Source organism: Lycorma delicatula, chromosome 2 (genome assembly GCF_047948215.1).
Source record: "Lycorma delicatula isolate Av1 chromosome 2, ASM4794821v1, whole genome shotgun sequence".
NCBI classification, from domain to species: Eukaryota; Metazoa; Arthropoda; class Insecta; order Hemiptera; family Fulgoridae; genus Lycorma; species Lycorma delicatula.
This window is the reverse complement of record NC_134456.1, coordinates 107,625,368-107,643,536: the sequence shown is the minus strand read 5'-3', so window position 1 is coordinate 107,643,536 and position 18,169 is coordinate 107,625,368. Positions and strand designations below refer to the sequence as shown.

At 32.1% G+C, this 18,169-nt stretch overlaps 1 protein-coding gene across 2 annotated transcripts in view; it reads right to left on the bottom strand.

Moving 5' to 3' along the window:
• Atg9 (autophagy-related protein 9) overlaps window positions 1–18,169 on the bottom strand; it is a 79,038-nt gene that overhangs the window by 27,268 nt on the left and 33,601 nt on the right. For both annotated transcript variants that reach the window (XM_075355960.1, XM_075355959.1), the window contains exons 8-11: window positions 16,795–16,973; window positions 12,735–12,866; window positions 10,300–10,453; window positions 2,400–2,633 (exon numbers count right to left, since the gene is read on the bottom strand). In XM_075355960.1, coding sequence (XP_075212075.1) covers window positions 2,400–2,633; window positions 10,300–10,453; window positions 12,735–12,866; window positions 16,795–16,973 — 699 coding nt within the window. The remainder of the gene's footprint in view (window positions 1–2,399; window positions 2,634–10,299; window positions 10,454–12,734; window positions 12,867–16,794; window positions 16,974–18,169) is intronic.

The following is an 18,169-nucleotide window of genomic DNA, read 5'->3' as shown; positions in this document are numbered from 1 at the left end:
TCTTTGTTTATTTTACACATTTAGTTATATTATTATATTCTTTACATTGCTGTGTAATATTTTATAACAAATGAGATGAAATGAACATGTTTGTGTCAAGTTATGAGTGTAAGTGAACAATAAAATAATATTAATAAATGTATTTATTAACATCAGCTGTATCTAGGCTAACTAAATATACAACTGACAAAAAGAAGAAAATGAGACAGTATAAAATATATAGTAATTAACAAATGGTAATGAAGAGTGACCCATGAGTACTGCAAGAGTGTAAGGTTCCGAAACAAGGACCACCCTGCATCCAGTTCCCAACCATATTGGAAAAGCATGTTCTGGGCTAGATGACAATGATTCAGCTTAATCTGGAGTATCTTCATGAACTGCCAGGTGTATTGCCACTCCTCCTGTGATTAACACTGTTCTGCTTACCCAGCACTTCCACATATTTTGGTAAACTCCCTGTGCGATGGCCCATGATGTCACAGGTGAGACATTTACTTCTATTACGATACTCAGCCACCCTGTGTGCTTTCTCGCTGCAGTTGAAGCATGAGTCAGCTTGGTCAGTGCCCCTACAGAACTGCGCTATGTGATCAGATTCAAAACCTCAATGATAACACCTGGGATAAGATCGAGAACAACAATGCAATTAACTAATCCAATCTTGACTCTTCCTTTCTGCATTACGACAGAAGCCAATGTGGATGCCAGTCTGACTATGGTCATTCTCATGTCACCATAAACCATCCTGAGAGTCACTAGTAGAAAGCAATCCGGGTTTTTTCCCAGTGCATTTCCCAGACCCTCCTTGATAACCTTGACGTTCATATCCATTTGGAGGACACATATCCTTAAGAATGATAGGAATGAAGCCCAAAGTAAGAAGCACTTGAGAAACAAAAATCTCTACAGTATGCCTGGACACATTGCATGATCCACAGAGAAGCTCTGACTTCCAAAGAAATAGGTCCTGGTGAATATTGTGCTAACAACGGTTGTAACTGTAGTAAATTATATAAAAATGAGACCCCCTAAAATCAAAAATATTTTCTGCACTTCGTAGACATGGGTGCAATACATTCAGCATTACTTGACATTGCATGTTACAAAGATTGTAAGGCAAAATGGTTATAACATGGGGAATTTATGCATCAAGTTTATGAATTAAGTGATGAAATCACAATTTTTCTAGAAGAGGAAAACCAATCAGAAACTGAGAAGTTTCATCAAGATGGTATATTTGTGATGGAATTGATCTACTTGGTTGACATATTTGAGAAATTAAATATCTTGAATCTTCAACTACAAGGAGGAAATAACATATAAAGGGTGATAAAGTTAATGCTTTTTGTAAAAAAAATTGGAATTGTGAAGCAGAAATTTAAGGCAAAAAACCTATAAATGTTTGCAAATGTGGATGTATGTGGATGTTAAAACTTACAAGGCTGAAGAACAACATGTGAAAGTTTAGTAACCATTGAAAATCATTTAGCTATGCTGGCACAGAATTTTAAAACATATTTCCTTGCTGACAACTTGGTAGCAAGTTACAAGTGGATTAGGTATCCATTTCAAAATACTCCCGAAGGACTCTCAACTACTAAAGAAGAAATCTTCATAGATGTCATGGCAAGTGGGAAAATCAAAAGACAATTTAGTTATAATTCACTCTTTGAATTTTGGGCAGGGGTGAATGTTGAGTTTTCTATACTAAAATCAAGAGGCCTTTCGTATACTATTACCATTTTCAATATCCTACCTTTCCAAAACCGGATTTTCTGTGGTGGCTGCTTTGAAGACAAAATATAGAACTCAGCTAAATATAAAAAAAGAACTCAAAGAGTGTCTATTTCTAATATTAAACCTTCCTTCAAAAAACTTTGCTCTGCAAGACAAGCCCAAGGGAGTCACTAATAATTATTAAACTTGTTTTTAATTTAGTACTGATAAGTTGATTATTAAATGCATTGTGCACTACTACTGATACAATCCTATTTGTAAGTGTATTACATAAGTATAAATGTTTATTTTATTATTTATTATGTTAGAATGTATTCTTTTTTGCTTTCCATTCAGTAAATTAATAAATTTTTCTAATAATATTTTCTTTTTTATATGCTCGCCCCACCCCCATTTGTGTTATCACACCCCTCTAGGGAGATGCACCCCACAGGTTGAGAAACACTGCTTTACTTACATACTTAAGTACTTTTAATGTTCCAATTTTTACCCCTAATTAGTAGTCTGTTGAGGATTAAGTCCTCAGCAGTCAGGTAGGTTATAGAAACAAAAAAAAGTATAATGCTGTATTTTATGAGATATCTTTTTATAAGCTGGAATAAACTTAGTCTTAAATAATATCTAATTTATTAAAATAAACAATAAATAATTTTACTAACTTGATCATACTGATCACCACCACAGGCAGTAGCATTAGTTGGCGACTGCCAACATGGGTTTCCATGACGACCACCTACATCCATTTCAGCAAATGAACAAACATCTCCTAATCCAGTTACCTCAACAGTGAAATTTCGAAAAAAGTCAATTATATCTAAAGCCTTTGGTTTCAAGTGAAATAATAAAATCACTGGAGTAATAACAGGAGATATTAATTCTTCCAATAAAAATGTCTGAAAAAAAAGATAAAAGAATAAAGCAACTAATAATGTCCAAATGTGTTAAATTTACTGAAAATTTTAAAATTTATAATCACCAATCAACAGAGAACATCATACATCATACTTCACTGAGTTGGGTTCATTAATGTGTTCTTCAAAATACTGTGCTATATATAAATCTGTGAAATGTGGATTTCAATTACATTGAAATTAATCAATCTAATAACTTAAAGGTGATCTGTATAAATTTAAAAAACACTCACAATCATAAACAACAAATAAAATTAATGAATCAGTTTTTATCAGTTTGAATGTATTGTAAATATATCATTTACAAGGGAAAATAAAGTCTTGATTTTTACAACCATATAGCTCATCAGTGCAATCATAAAAATGATTTGATTCATAGCTTGTTTTACATTTTTTTCTGAATTTATTCATATAAATCCTTTGCATTTGTTTTATAAAAGATATTTAAGGAATTTTACAACCACTAATAAAGGATTAATTATTTCATGTATAATGAGTTTTTCATGTAAGTTGTCTTTGAGATACACAGTACATGCATTTTCTATGAGTAAAAAACTGCCCTTCACAGGAGATTCTTGATTCTATTTTGGATTCATAAACAAAATTTCAACTTTCTAAGCTGATGTTCACGAAAAACCACAAACCAATGATTCTTTTACCAATGAATATCTTGAACTCAAACAATATATTATTGTATAGATAAATTTATCTGTACAAACAAGCTAATAACAATAATATATTATTTTATAGGTAAATTTATCTGTACAAACAAGCTAATAAGGGTGATGCTCTGGGTCATACGCAGTGCTACAAATAGTTTTCACAATTTAAAAGTGGTCGTGAGTCAATTGAGGATGACTCTCAACCAGGATAGTCTTCAACTTCAACTGATGACTCCAACATTCAGAAAATCAACCATCTGCTGCGTTCAAATCGCTGATTGACTGTCAGAGAACTTGTAGATGAGGTTAGAATCAGAACTGGATCATGCCATGACATTCTGACTAAAAAATTGAACATGCATTGAGTTGCAGCAAAGTTTGTTCCTCGTTTGATGACTGAACAACAGAAAGAACATTGGGTGGATGTTTGTCGACAACTTCTTGAACAAGCCAATAATGATGAAACATTCATGCAAAGGATCATAACAAGAGACAAAAGCTGGGTTTATGGCTACAACATTGAGACACATTCAATCATCACAACAGATTGGCAAAGAATCTCCACGCACCAAGAAACCATGTCAGTCTCAATCCAGTGTCATAGTGATTCTCACTGTTCTTTTCAATTTTAATGGAATTGTGAATTTTGAATTCTTGCCTCAAGGTGAAACAGTGAACCGTGCGTACTATCAAGGTGTTTTACAATGGTTATGAGAAAAAATCCACAAAAAGAGACCAGAGTTGTGGCAAGACAACTCATGGCTCCTTCACAAAGACAATGTGCCCGCACACTCAGCTTTGTCAATTCATCAGTTGTGTGCCAAAGATTGTCTGATTTTTGGGAGGACAGTCATTTGACTGTTCTTCCTCAGCCTCTCTTCTCACCAGAGCTGGCTCCTTGCAATTTTTTCTTATTTTTGAAATTAAAATCAGTGCTGAAAGGACACAGTTTTGATACTATTGATGACATTACAGCAAATTCATTAAAGACCTTAAAGGCCATTTTAAATACAGCTATCCAGAACTGCTTCGCGAAGTGGAAACACCAGTGGGAAAAGTGTGTGAATAGGTGAGGGTAGTACTTTGAAGAGGAGACAAGGGCCAATAATCTGTAAAATTAATAAAAAAAATTTAAAAAAATAAAGTTTGGTTATTTTCTGAACAGAGATCGTATATATACAAGTGTATAACAAAGTTCTCCTAGGACTTTCATAACCTATTCCACTCATGAAAATAATGGAAAAAGTTCATAAAAAAAAATATATGTCCTAAAAGGCTTTGCTTATGAGTTCTTTGCAGCAATTCTTCTTGAAGAAAGTGCAAGTTGCAAGTACACCTCAGCATTTAAACGACCAGGTAATACAAATGATCCAAACAGCTGATTGTGAAGGTCATATCATGCATTGGCGCTAAATCGATGTTGAACATTGCCTTCCACTGTTTCATGAGGATTTACTTCTGCCCATGTATTGCTCATTGTGTAATTTCATCAATATAAGTGTTGTGCTGGACAGACGTCATTGCTGGTATGAATATAGGTTGTATACCTGCTTCCCAAAGAATATGAAAAGTCTCGCTAACTGTTCAGGGATCTTGAATCCTGTGATTTGGAAAACGTATTTCATATTCTACTGCAGCAGCTATATCAATACCATTACATACACCAAAAATTTGCAAATACCATATCAAGAGTATTCCTCTGTTGCAAATAAGAACGACATTACTTCAATGGTAATCCGATCACGTTCAAACTAAAATTCAGAGTAAACCTCTTCGGTAATGACAGCACAGTTCACAATACCCAATATACTTTATGTATTTTATAGAATGATCTATACACTAATACAGTAGTGTATTGTTGATCAGCTGTTGTTATTTCACTGCCAACTTTGAAATATTAATTTCTCAAATAATTTACTGTATTTCTGTCATTAATAAAAAAATCATTATCTGAGTAATTTTTATTTTACGACTGTATAATTTACAGTTTTTACATATTTTTTAATAGTAAATTTTGTTTTAACAAATTTTTCATATTACCAAAAAAGAATTTGATTTCTGTTTACATTACACAACTTTTCTGACAAATGTAGTAATGCACTGTTTCTAAATAAAGTTTACATTTTTTTTAACTTTTCTTTGTTTATTCAACTTGGACCACTTTGTTCAGAATTAAATTCTTTACAAGTTTTGTTAAATTTTATGTGTTATTACCCATTTAACAAAGTTATTGTTTGTCAAACATGAAAACAGGGGGTTTCTCCCCTGATTTCTCAAAAACTAATGTAGATACATTTCTGTGACCCATTTTCTTCAATTTTCAGGTCAAAAACCACAAAAAATTACTAATTCATTCTAAAAATTTCAGTATGACCTCATTTCACCAGGACAACTAAAATCTGAGTAAAATCTTTTATTAGACATACATAACTCGCAAACAAAGCATTTCGGATATATTTTTATCATGAAGTTTTTCCATTATTTTCATGAGTTGAATAGGTTATGAAAATACTGGGAGAACCTCATGATACGCACGTGTGTGTGTGTGTGTGTGTGCATGTATGCGTGCGCGCATGTGTGTGTGTGTAAATTGATGTTCAGAAAGTCTGGAAATGGCTTAATTATACAAAGCTGAGTGTGACTATGTTACATGAATATAGTTTACTACTAGTGTATCAAAGGAACTACTCTGAGTTGAGTTTGAAGTTATTGTTGGCCATCTTGAATACAGCTTTATTCTTTTTAATGGTATGATGCCCATATTACACATGATTTCAATGTAGACATGGATGGAAAAAACTTTAGTGAAAACTCTATATCTGTAGCTTAATTAATGATTTGATATTGACCATTAAAGTATCCAGAACAGAGTAAAAAGGCTGTCCCCAACTTCCTTTTAAGATAAATATTTTTGGTAGAAAGGGCCATAATTACATATCATGTAACACTGCAATTTTATGCTAAACACGATTCTGCAAACCATTTTCTAAAATCTCTTCTCATTACTTATTTAAAATTTAACAAAATTCTAGCAAGATTAGAAACAACTAATTCATTGCATTTATTTATCTGAAATAATAGAAGAAAGGTAATTTATATAAAAGTAATGAAAAAATGCATCGTAATTTCAATTAAACAATATTTATTTCAAAAATAAAAATTGAATTGATTTAATTAAATATTTTTCTCTACAATTAAACTCAAATATTTTACTTTGTATGGTTGGCAACAGCTTCATTGTTGTGAGAATTAATTTTACCATTTTCTCACATTTAGAATAGGTGACCAGGAAATGTAATTTCTGTGAAGTCTGTTTCCTCATTGATTTTATTAATTAGTTTATCTGGTTTTCTAATTAGTATTCTGGTGTTTAATTAATATTTTGTTAACTGTCTAATTAGTTTATCTGGTTTTCTAAATAGTTTTTTTATATTTTACTTTATTTTCATTAAGGTAATGGAACTCATTGAATATGAAACTCTTCTAATGATGCGTGGGTATGGTGATCTTGAGTAAGATCATATGATCAAGCAAAATATTTATTTAATGACTCTTCCTGATTGTGTTCTGATTACAAAATCAAAATTATACAAGAGTAAGAAGATTTGGGGAATTTGGAATTATAAAAAAATCATTGCATATCTGGCAGACCTAAATCCATTTTACATGAAAATGTAAAACTAGATGTCATGTTAAAGGTAACAACAAATCCTCATACCTCAAGTCAGGTTATTAGTAGGCACCTTGATATAAACAAATCCTACATCCATGAAGTCTTAACTGAAAACCATATAAAGCCTTATAAAATTTAGCTGCATCAAGAATTATTGGATGATGATTTTAAAATGTGCATTGAATTTTGTGAAATTCAGATAAATAGGATTTATTGAGAATCCAAACTTCATAACAAATGGTGTCTTTCAGACGAGGCTACTTTTACGCTGAATGAAAATGTCAATAGACAAAATGACCATTATTGGAGTGATTACCACACTGGTTAAGAAAAACACATACCCAGCAATCTGAAAAAAATTAATGTTTCAGTTGGTATTGTATCAGACGTAAATTAAGTGATTTGTAATTGAAGGAAATTTGACATTGTATGAAAGTATATTTCAAAATCAAATAATTACAGCTATTGAATATTATTATTTGGACAAAATGTTAACAATTTATAGTTTCAGCAAGATAGGGCCCTATGTGCTATTTTCTTGAAGTTCACGCTTTCTTGAATGATATCTTCCCAGTAAGATGGATTAGTACAAAGAATTCTAACTGAAACTGCTGAAATCTCAAGGGAATCAATTCAGATGCTGTACATAATTTTTACATGCTTACAGGTTTTGTTAACAAGACGGAGGAAGCTTCATTGAATATACGTTGTGATTTTAGTACACAACTGTATGTTTTTATTATGTTACTCATTTTCTTGAAAAAATACTTTTTATAAAATAATTTTTTTCTAATTACTTAATGAAAATAATAAATAAATGCAATGGATCAGCTGTTTCTAATTTTGGAGAAGAAATTTTGAAAATGGTTTGCAGAATAGTTTCCAGCATGAAATTGCAAAGTTACAAAATGTAATCTGAACATGACCAGGAAAAAAGTCATTAAATAAATTTCTTACTTGGTCATATGATCTTACTCAATCGCCAAACCCATGCATAATTATAAGATTTCTTACTCGCTGAGTTCCATTACCTTAATGAAAATAAAGTGAAATTCAGAGAAACACGAATTACAAAACCAGATAAACTAATTAGTTAGTTAATGAAATATAATTATTATGTAATTGCGTATCACCAACGTTTAACAATAAATACTACTATCTGTACATTTACCTCTGAAATTCATAACTGTATGATGAGGTGAGGAATACTGAATGGAAACAATCTGCCAAGTTACTTGCCATTGTAGGTGATATAAGGAGTTCTCCTTCATGAATGAGTCTGAAAATGGATTGTTTTGGTGATCAAACTGTACGGATCTTTTTCCACACTGCAGACGTGGGAGTAGTACGTGAGATGGTGTCCATGTATTTCCTCCATGACTTCCTCCTAGCGACCAAGAATACTCGACGACATATTACTCGTCTTACGGTACAAATCTAGATGTTCATTTGTAGCCTGCAATTAAATTTGCATAGTGCTTGTCATCAATTGCTAATAGCATTTTGGCAATCATCATTCCACCAAGGAACGACAAGATGTCATGAGTTTCCCGATGTTTGTGGGATATATCTATGAGCATTCTCAAGTACTAGAGAAATAAGAGGTAAGTTTGTCAAAGGCTTCTGCACCATCATTATACTGTGATGAAAGTACTGTGAAAATACTGTGATGGAAGGCTTTATAATAACTGTTCCAATCTGTCTTTACAATAATCCATCTACGTGACCTTTTATTCATCTCACGGTCGACACCAAAATCTATAATAATTGGCGTGTGAATGCTGCCGTAAAAGTTGTCATTAACATACCAATTAAGACAAGGGAGTAAATTCGGTGAGCATAAAGAGAGGTCGACGTTTGATAATGTATCAGAAGATAAGGACACAAATGTGTATGACCCATCATTCAGTAGACAAAGGTCCAAGTCTTTTCTCACTCTGTTTATCATATTTCCTCCAGACGAGCAGAAATATGAACCCCAGAAAATATGGTGGGCATTGAGGTCTCGTACTATTAACGATGGCAATGGGATTTGCATGAAGAGATTTGATATTTCTAGAGCACTGAACTCAGAGTTCAGCGAGAGATACAAACTGCAGAAATGCAATTTAAAGGGGACTGAGATTTTTACAGCAACAGCAGAAATGGGGGTAGCTAGCTGTAGCCTTGTAGCCAACACCTCATTCGATATGAAAATAGCAACATCACCACTCTCTCTACTATCTACAAGACAGTCGTACCTCTCACAGGTATAACCTTGAGTGTTACTGCATCTTGTTGTAATAGATGTGTTTCTTGGAAGCATTAATGGTTCATGTGCGCGCATCAACACTCTAACACCTCCAATGCAGGACCAAAGACCTCTAATGTTCCACTGAATAATGCTCATAAATAAAGGTAATTAGGTGTAGAAATACAGATAAATATATGACAAAATTAGTAATAGGTGATCCGGTTTTTCTTTTTCAAATTTTTGGTTTTAAGAAAAATTTGGTGCCCTGGGATCGGGCGATTCCTCTACCATACCCTCTAGTAAACATGGTGTTGGAGGGGGAGATTTTGAAAAATGGGAAGTTGCAGATGACATCCCAGAGGAGGTGGTTGTGTGGGATCCTTTAACAGGGAGATTATTTGTTGGCTTAACACCAGCTGTATTTACCCCTGTCCACAGTCCACAAAGGACTGAGGACTGTGGACACAGTCCACACTGAAACTTTGGAGTGTGAAACTTTAGAGACAGGAACTCTCAGGGGGATCCCACTAATGTTAGTTTCAGTAGCTGTAACTAGATACTTCTTATTCATTTCCATTAACTCAGAAATAGTTGCAATAAGTGAAGCAACCTATCAGATAACACCTGAACAAGCGTCTTCAGCTGACTGCATGATCTACATTGTTTGTTGTCTGCATTTACAAGAGCTTTACTTGATGTTGCGGCAGCAAAGGAGACATCCGGTTGAACCAAGTTTCGAGAGCTAAGTGTCTTTTTATATTCTCAAAAGGACAAAAATTAATTTATGATAAAAGTATTTTTTTAGACTTTCAGAACGAATTTTAGCAAAAAATGTCAAGCATGAAAATTAAGGAAAATAGAATTATGTGTAACCATTTTGTCTAGTCATTTTTGTAAAAGAAAAACTCATACATACACTAACTGGAATAATAACTATGGTAAAACAATTACATTATTTTAGAGATTAATAACCAATAATAAATTTGCTATTTCTCCTGTAATTCAGTTGGATATTATACATTTACAGTTTGCTAATTAGTTTAGAATAAAAAATTTATCATAAAAATTTTATTAACTCACAGCTTTGTACTGGAAGAGCTGTGAAAAATCTTGATGCACTTTTGTAGTATGAGCCAATCCTCGCCAAGAATATGGAAGATAATGTACGTGAGCAAGAATCTGAGTCATAAGACTCTCTGGTCGCCACACCATGTTCTCATCAGGTATAAAAGATCTGGATAAAGAAAAAAAGACATTACAAGAAAAAGACAAGAATATTTGTTCAGGATATTTCAGTAACGAGGACTGACTGCCATACTAGAAAAAATGTATAAATATTTTCAGTTATTTTCTTGTAATTGTTGGTCAACATAAAGATTTTTCAGGAATACATCACTTTATTGTTTTTTTTTTTTCTAAAAAGAAACAAAGTTATTTTTTATTTAAAGCAAATAGGTTAAAGGTATAAACAACTATCTGATTTTTTTGGAATATACAAAATTCCAGAATAATTACAAATTTCTCATTGGCTCATAATGGAGTGTAAGAAAACAACGCTATTTGTTCTGAAAATTTGTATAATCTTTTTTTTCATCTAAAATAAATGTCTAATTTATTAAAGTCAGAAAGGAAAACAGAATAATGGCACACTTTTCTTAATACAATGTTAATCCATAAATAAAATTATCTTTCACAGATTTATCGAGATAACTAAATTACCACAAGATAAATTACCACAAAATGAAATTGATCTAACATTGACCTCAGAAATGCCACATTTGACAAGACACATTTAAAATGACCCATTAGCACTGACCCATTTTCACATTTCTAGATCATTCAAGGGCATTGTCAGCAATTTTTGATAATAAAGCTACTAAATAAAATACATTAAAACATAAAAATATTACATTAGGCACGTGTAACTTCCAGCACAGATAGATTAATAATATACTTTACCCCTTAATTTTATGACCTTAGAAAAAATTAAAAGGGTAGTCTACAGTTTGAGGTAGATTTTCTGATACAGTATTCAATCAACATAGCATCACAAAAAGATTGGATCAACAAATAGTGAACGATAATTTGTAGACGACCTGCTGAATCACATTGCCTACATCAACTCAACTGTCTTTTGTAAAACAGACATTTCTTTCATAAAACAGAATATAGCTTAAAAAAATATAAATAACGAAAAAAGTATTTATGAAATGTACATTTCATTGCTCATTGTAATTTATAAGATTATGGTAGCACTGAAAAGGGCATGTTTTTTGCATTAGTTCTGGGAAGAGCTGTTGGATCCAGAACCTAGTCTCTGGTGAAGTCAGGGAGCTGCAGCTCATCCATTGAAATCAGACTAGGCTTCCCCTCAGCAGCAGTTGGGTTCCCACTACAGCATGACAGTGGTTATCCTAAGAGTCCTGCAGTGTCCGGTTGGCATCAGTCATCTTTTGTCAGCGCAGCAAAGGAGGTTCTCCCCGAGTGATACCACACTGGGCCAGCTCCTGCTACTGAATCCGCCAGCCAGGGTGATTGAAGCCCAACAAGCTGCAGCAGGAAGGTAGCGTCCGTGTCCAGCAGCTCCCTCAGCGAGCCAGCTTCTGCAACAGGATGTTGGCATCCGCCAAGAGGTCCCATGTTGAGGCGGCCAGGGGGCCGCCTCAACATGGGACCCCTAACTCAACATGGGAAGTTTCCTAACTTCTTCTATCATCATCATCTTCTTCTTCTTGGTCTTCTCCAGGTGGTGGTCGACAATGAATTAAAAATTCACTCTCGTGCATGCTCTTTTATTGGAGCCTGAGAGTGGTGAGGCCGCAGTGCCACTATGGTGGGGGAACTGCGCGGTCATCTGTGCAACAGGAGTGACACTTGTACCAGCGTGTACGTATACCGTACTTCAGCTGACATCTGAGATGCTACCATTGTCGTCTGCCAACAAATTAAATTAGGCATATATGTGGTAACAGGACATTATCTAAGATAGGCTTTATGAATATGGTGTTTCTTGGAGGGTAACATTATGTCCATTTGTTTTTACCATAATGATTTGGCATTGTATATGTCACTTTTAATAAATTCATTAATTTCTTTCCTATGTTAATCAGCTACCTATACTTGCAAAACCATCTACTCCGGTTTCTCTTTCTTCTTTAATGATAGTTATTTCCTGAATTAATAGTCAATCCAACCATTTTTTTTACAATAAGAGACAATATTTCAGTCTACATTCATTCAATTATATCTGTAATATTTCTTTCAAATAATCTCAACTAGACATAACTAATAATAATAAATGCAACAACTGTAAATCATGATGGAAGTTTTCTACATTTTTACATGGAATTACCAAAGATAATTTACATTACTTTTCAAAATTATGACTTAATAAATTAAATAGATCTTGTCTAAATGCCAATGATTTAGAGCATAATAATTACAACAGTAATGAAACAATGCTGAATATCAATCTATATGCATTCATATTTTTTTAAATTTCTAATTAAACTCACCTGAATGCAGCAAAAATGGCACCAGAAACTGTGATTACTGTTAGAACATGTTCTGCAGCAAGGACATCTTCATCATATATTGATAAAGCAATTAAAACACTTGATATGGCCCCAGCTACAAATTGTATATTTCTGTAAAAAAAAATTACCAGCACAAAAATTCACTAAAAACACTAAAAATCAACAATAATTTAATGCAACATCTGAAAATATTATAATGACACCTATTTTCTACTGTAACATTGAACATTTATAATTAATAATTTGAATTTTAGCACATGAAACAAAGGAACTTTCTACAAGTGTTTCCTTGATCTAAAGAAATTTTTATTTCAATTACTCAAACTTTATATTAATTAACCTTTGAAGCTTGTAAAATCAACTATACATAGGAAATATGATGATGTTACTGTATGTAAAAAAAAATTCTATAGAATGTAAACAAAGTCTTAGTTTAATAAAGATAAATGAATGAATTTGGTTTTGTAGTACCTAGATATAAAAGATAAAAAAAGGTATATTAAAAGGTAAAATGCATAATTGTGCTCTTTGTTCTAAGCTTCACAAAATCTCTGAATCTCATGTCCTCTTAATTGCTTATCTATTGCACAGAATCTACATGCAGTTTTTCATGCTGTGAATATTGTATAGTAGTTCTGATGAAACTTATTTTTTACCAAATTAAAGGTATAATACTAAAAAAAAACTTTAATTTATTCAAAACTATATCACAAGTTTTATATTAGCCAATACATAAATGTAAAAAACAGAGTTGATCATCATCATTATTGTTTATAATCTAGGAAAATACTATGAAATTTGTATCAAAGAAAATCTAATAAGTCAGAGGAACTGAAGTCTCAATAAATATGAAACAGAACTTAGTTAAAGAATATATATAACTTTTAATTGTATGACAAAACACTTAATCTGTCAGGAAATAGATAAAGTGATGTTAAAGCACTACTACATTAAGAAAGTAAACTCATAGCTCCTACAATGCTGTATCAACATAAGGTATTACTTCAGAGGATGAATTACGATGATATGTATGAATGTAAATGAAGTGTAGTTTTGTACAGTCTCAGGTCGACTAATCCTGAGATGTGTAGTTAATTGAAACCCAACCACCAAAGAACACTGGTATCCACGATCTAATATTCAAATCCGTATAAAAGTAACTGCCTTTGCTAGGATTTGAACATTAGAACTCTCGACTTTGAAATTAGCTGATTTGTAATGACAAGTTCACCACTAGACCAACCTGGTGGGTTGAACATTATTAACATGGTCATGGCTATGATCACATAATGAGCAGGTAAAATGGTATACTTCCTACTCCATTTTATACCTGCATTAATGTCATCTAGAATATTTTTGTTTCCAAATACTGGTAGTCTTGCAATACTGGTAGGAATGTTTTGTAGTTAGAAAATATTACTCACAACTGTTTACGGTTATATTACACTAAAGTCTGATTCTTTTTCTTCTCACTATATTTTTTTTCAGTAAATATTTTCAGTCATGGGAACTGTTTTTTTTTCAATTACAATTGAATAGCTGAATAATTCAATTAAAAGAATAATTATTCTTTTAATAATTAAGGATTAAATTTAATTGTTTATTAAATTTTTGTAATGTAATAAATTTTAATAGAGTGTAAAATTTCTGTATTTATTCATGATACATTTCTTTCCACATATTCTCAAATATGTAATTTATATTAGATTCAGTACAAATGAAGCAAAAACACAATTATTGGGCTTTTGTTAATTTGTTGGTAGAATCCAGAAATGAATATCCGTTTGCACTTTTTTCTTACACCTGTAAATGTACAAATAACTGTATACTTAATTATACAGAGTATTTAACTTAAAATAAACTATTACTTAGTAGTTTATACACTGAACGCATATTTCTGTTAAAATACATATGTTGCTGTAAGATAAGTAAATTAATATGGAAGATATTGGTATAACTGGAGCTGGAGTGGGAAGGACTGTCTATTGCCTGTACATTTGAGTACTACCAGCCTGTGTTGAACACTAGCTTTTGAACAAGGTTTCATAATTGTGTGTTGTTTGTTAAAATGTGGTTAACTGTTGGAAAACGTATATTCAAAATGAAACCTTATTTAGAAATGAAATCTCATGTTGTGTGTCGGCAAAAGTTTAGGGAGAAATTTGAAAAGGAAGCACCAGTGAAAAGTGTTATTTAGAAGCTAATAACAAATTCTGTAAACAGGTTTGACATGCACAAGCTGAACAGGTTCGATGTAAAACGTGCCCCCAACACAGGTCATACAGGATATTAAATTGGCGGTTACAAAATCCCTTCATAAATCTTTACAGAGACTAAGCAGCAAAAGAACATTTCATTGGGTTCAGCTCACTCTGCAATGAGGAGAAGGCTGAAATTTTATCCATATCAGATGCAGGTTTCTCAAGGACTACATAATGATGATTTTGCTAAAAAGGTTCACTACTGTAAATGATTCAAGAACTTCGTTACAGGCAACACTGGCATTTTAAGATCAAGTGTTTTTCACAGATGAAGAGTGATCTCACCTTGGAGGGTATGTTAATTTTCAGAACTACCAGACCTGTGGTACTGAAAACAAGCATATTTTCTTTGAATCTCCCCTAAACCCACAAAAATTAGGTGTATGGTGTGCACTTTCAAGGTGACGAATAAGAGCCTTGTTTTTTGAAAAAACTGTGAATGCTGCCATCTACTAAGAAATTATCCAACAGTTCATAGCCTTACTGCAAGAGGATAAGCATGACTGGTGATTGCAAAACTGCAGCGTCATTTGCCATACAGTTTGCTTGCTCTCTTACAGAGATACTACAGGATTTTTTTGGTGGAAGAATCATTTCTAAAGGATGTGGCCACCAAAATCCCCTAATCTGAAAAGTCCAAACTTCTTTCTGTTGGGTTACTTAAAAGAAATTGTTTATGGGAGCAATCCACATGCCTTACAGGAAATGAAGAAAAAGCATTACCAATGCCATCCAGGAAATAGACAGAATGCAGCTAACAAGTGTAGCCAGGAACATGGTCCAACGTGCTGACAAGTGCATAGAAGTGGATGGATATCATTTTCAACACCTATATTATACTGCAAAATTATTATGTGAGTGTTTGCCAATAAACTATTATTTATAAGCTAAACTAAGTGATGGGGGCCTCTTTTAAGTTGAACCCCTGTATAATCCTATATACCTATATAATCCTAGATCTTCATAATTCTGAAGCACACCCATATCCTATTTCCAATTTCCAGTAAACTAAAGATGATGTTGCAACAAATAGCTACATCAGATTGACTCAGTCATACTAGAATAAGATTTTAATTTTCGGGTTACCAGAACATGGAATTATGTCTATTATGTTGCTTATTATTAAGAATGACATCAGATTTAAAACTTAAATCTGGATCATGTTTACACTGGCGAACAACAATTTGCAAAATGTTTTTGATGTACATCACCTTCGAGTGTTCGTGGTATAAATGCAGACTGAGCACTTTAAATTATTCCTCATGTAAAATTTTTGCACTGACTCTAAAATTTTATGATGCTGATCTCATAATTAAGTTTAATGGGTTCTAAAATGTGTTAACCAAACATGTATCTAATTTTCTTTTAACTAGACAGCTTTTGGGTATCCAGATTTTGGTGAAAGATCACGGTCCATATTCTTAAAATTTTAGACTGATTTCTACAATGTCAAATGAACATTTTGAATTAATATGTTCATTCTACTTAAAAATAATAGCAGTAAGTATACTTTTATAAAAATGTTTTAAGTAATTATTAAAAATGCTACTGTTTCTTTGGTTAACATCATGTGAGATAAGTAATACTAAAAAAATAGGTTAAATCACAGTTTGTCATAATTATTAAAAATATATTGACACTGGAATAATTGAATTAATTCAGCTGGTTTATTTTCTTCTTTGTCATACTACCTTTGTGCTACTCTGCAATATTAATAAACCTAATTTAAATAATGAATATTTCATTATAAAATTATTTACTTGTAAGAAAAAACTTACTTGGCAATTATTATCATTAAGGGAGATGCAAATCCACTAACATATTTTGCTGCTGGCTCATACGCACGATTTAATCTTGCGCACAACTCATGTTCCATTTCATTAAAATGTCGAAGGTAAAGACGTGCATACACTGACCAGCAACGTACGCCTAAAGCTCCTGGTTCTCTTTTTAACAGCTAAAAAAATATAAAATCATAATCGTGTATATATATATATATATACTCATACATAATTATATAACATTATAACATATATTCTCTAAGAATTCATTCTCAGAATGATAAAAATATAATCAATAACAACTTTAATAGTGTAGATTTAATGTGGATGAGAAATATGTAACCTTTTAGTTTTTACTTCCAGTAAAACATGTCTGGTAAAATAAAATTTTAATGAAAACCTGTATTTTCCCCTTCTAGTCATATTATACATTAGAATTACTTAAAGAAAGAAGAAAAAACTGGAAGCTGTAAGAGTAAAAACTAGCTTTTTTCAGCTTTTGCAAAATGATAAACTTTTTTTGTGAAATTTTTGCCAAAATTATTTTCTTGATTTTCTATATTATTTATAATCAAAGGCTCACAATATGTATAAATATATACATATACTTTTTTGAAATAGAAATAAATAATTATGATTTAATAAGATGGAATTAGTTCAAAGAAGTGCTGTTGGAAGGTAGTTCAGCATGGACATGAAACACACTAACAAAAGGTTCAAAGAAAATGTAGTAGAATCATTTGAAATATGGCCGTGAGGAAGTTGCTTGAAAAATTAAATGGAAGGCAGGCTGGAAAATGAAGTAACAGGAAGAGTGAACAAGAATAAAAGCTTAATAAAAATGAATCACCAGGAGAAAGCCTTAATGCATATCTTGAGAAGGTAAGTATCAATTAAAAGATTACTAGAAGGTGCAAAGAAGAGAGAAAGAAAAAAGATTAAAATTTCAATGGTGATTGAAAAGACATGGCAGTTTCAGGAGCTCAAAAGTTCAGCTGGAAATAGAAGAGAATGGAGATAGATATGGAATGATCTAGCAACCTCAGGGTCAGCAACTGTATGTTGATTATGAAAAATGTATTGAGATTTAATAATTATAACGCAAAAAGGAAACATAAATTTATCAATTGTTTTACTAAAACAAAAATAAAATCATCAAACAATTTTAAAAAATAAACTATAATAGCTCATTTTATAAGTTTTAATAAACTCTATATAATAAGAAACATTATTTTATAATAATAATAATAGTAGTAATTATTTATTTTATTTACTATCTTTCCCTGACTCAAAACCTCTTTATGACAATGATTTTCCACCTGATTTCACAAGGAAAGAATGCCAGATTATTAGGTCAAAAATTTCTAAAACT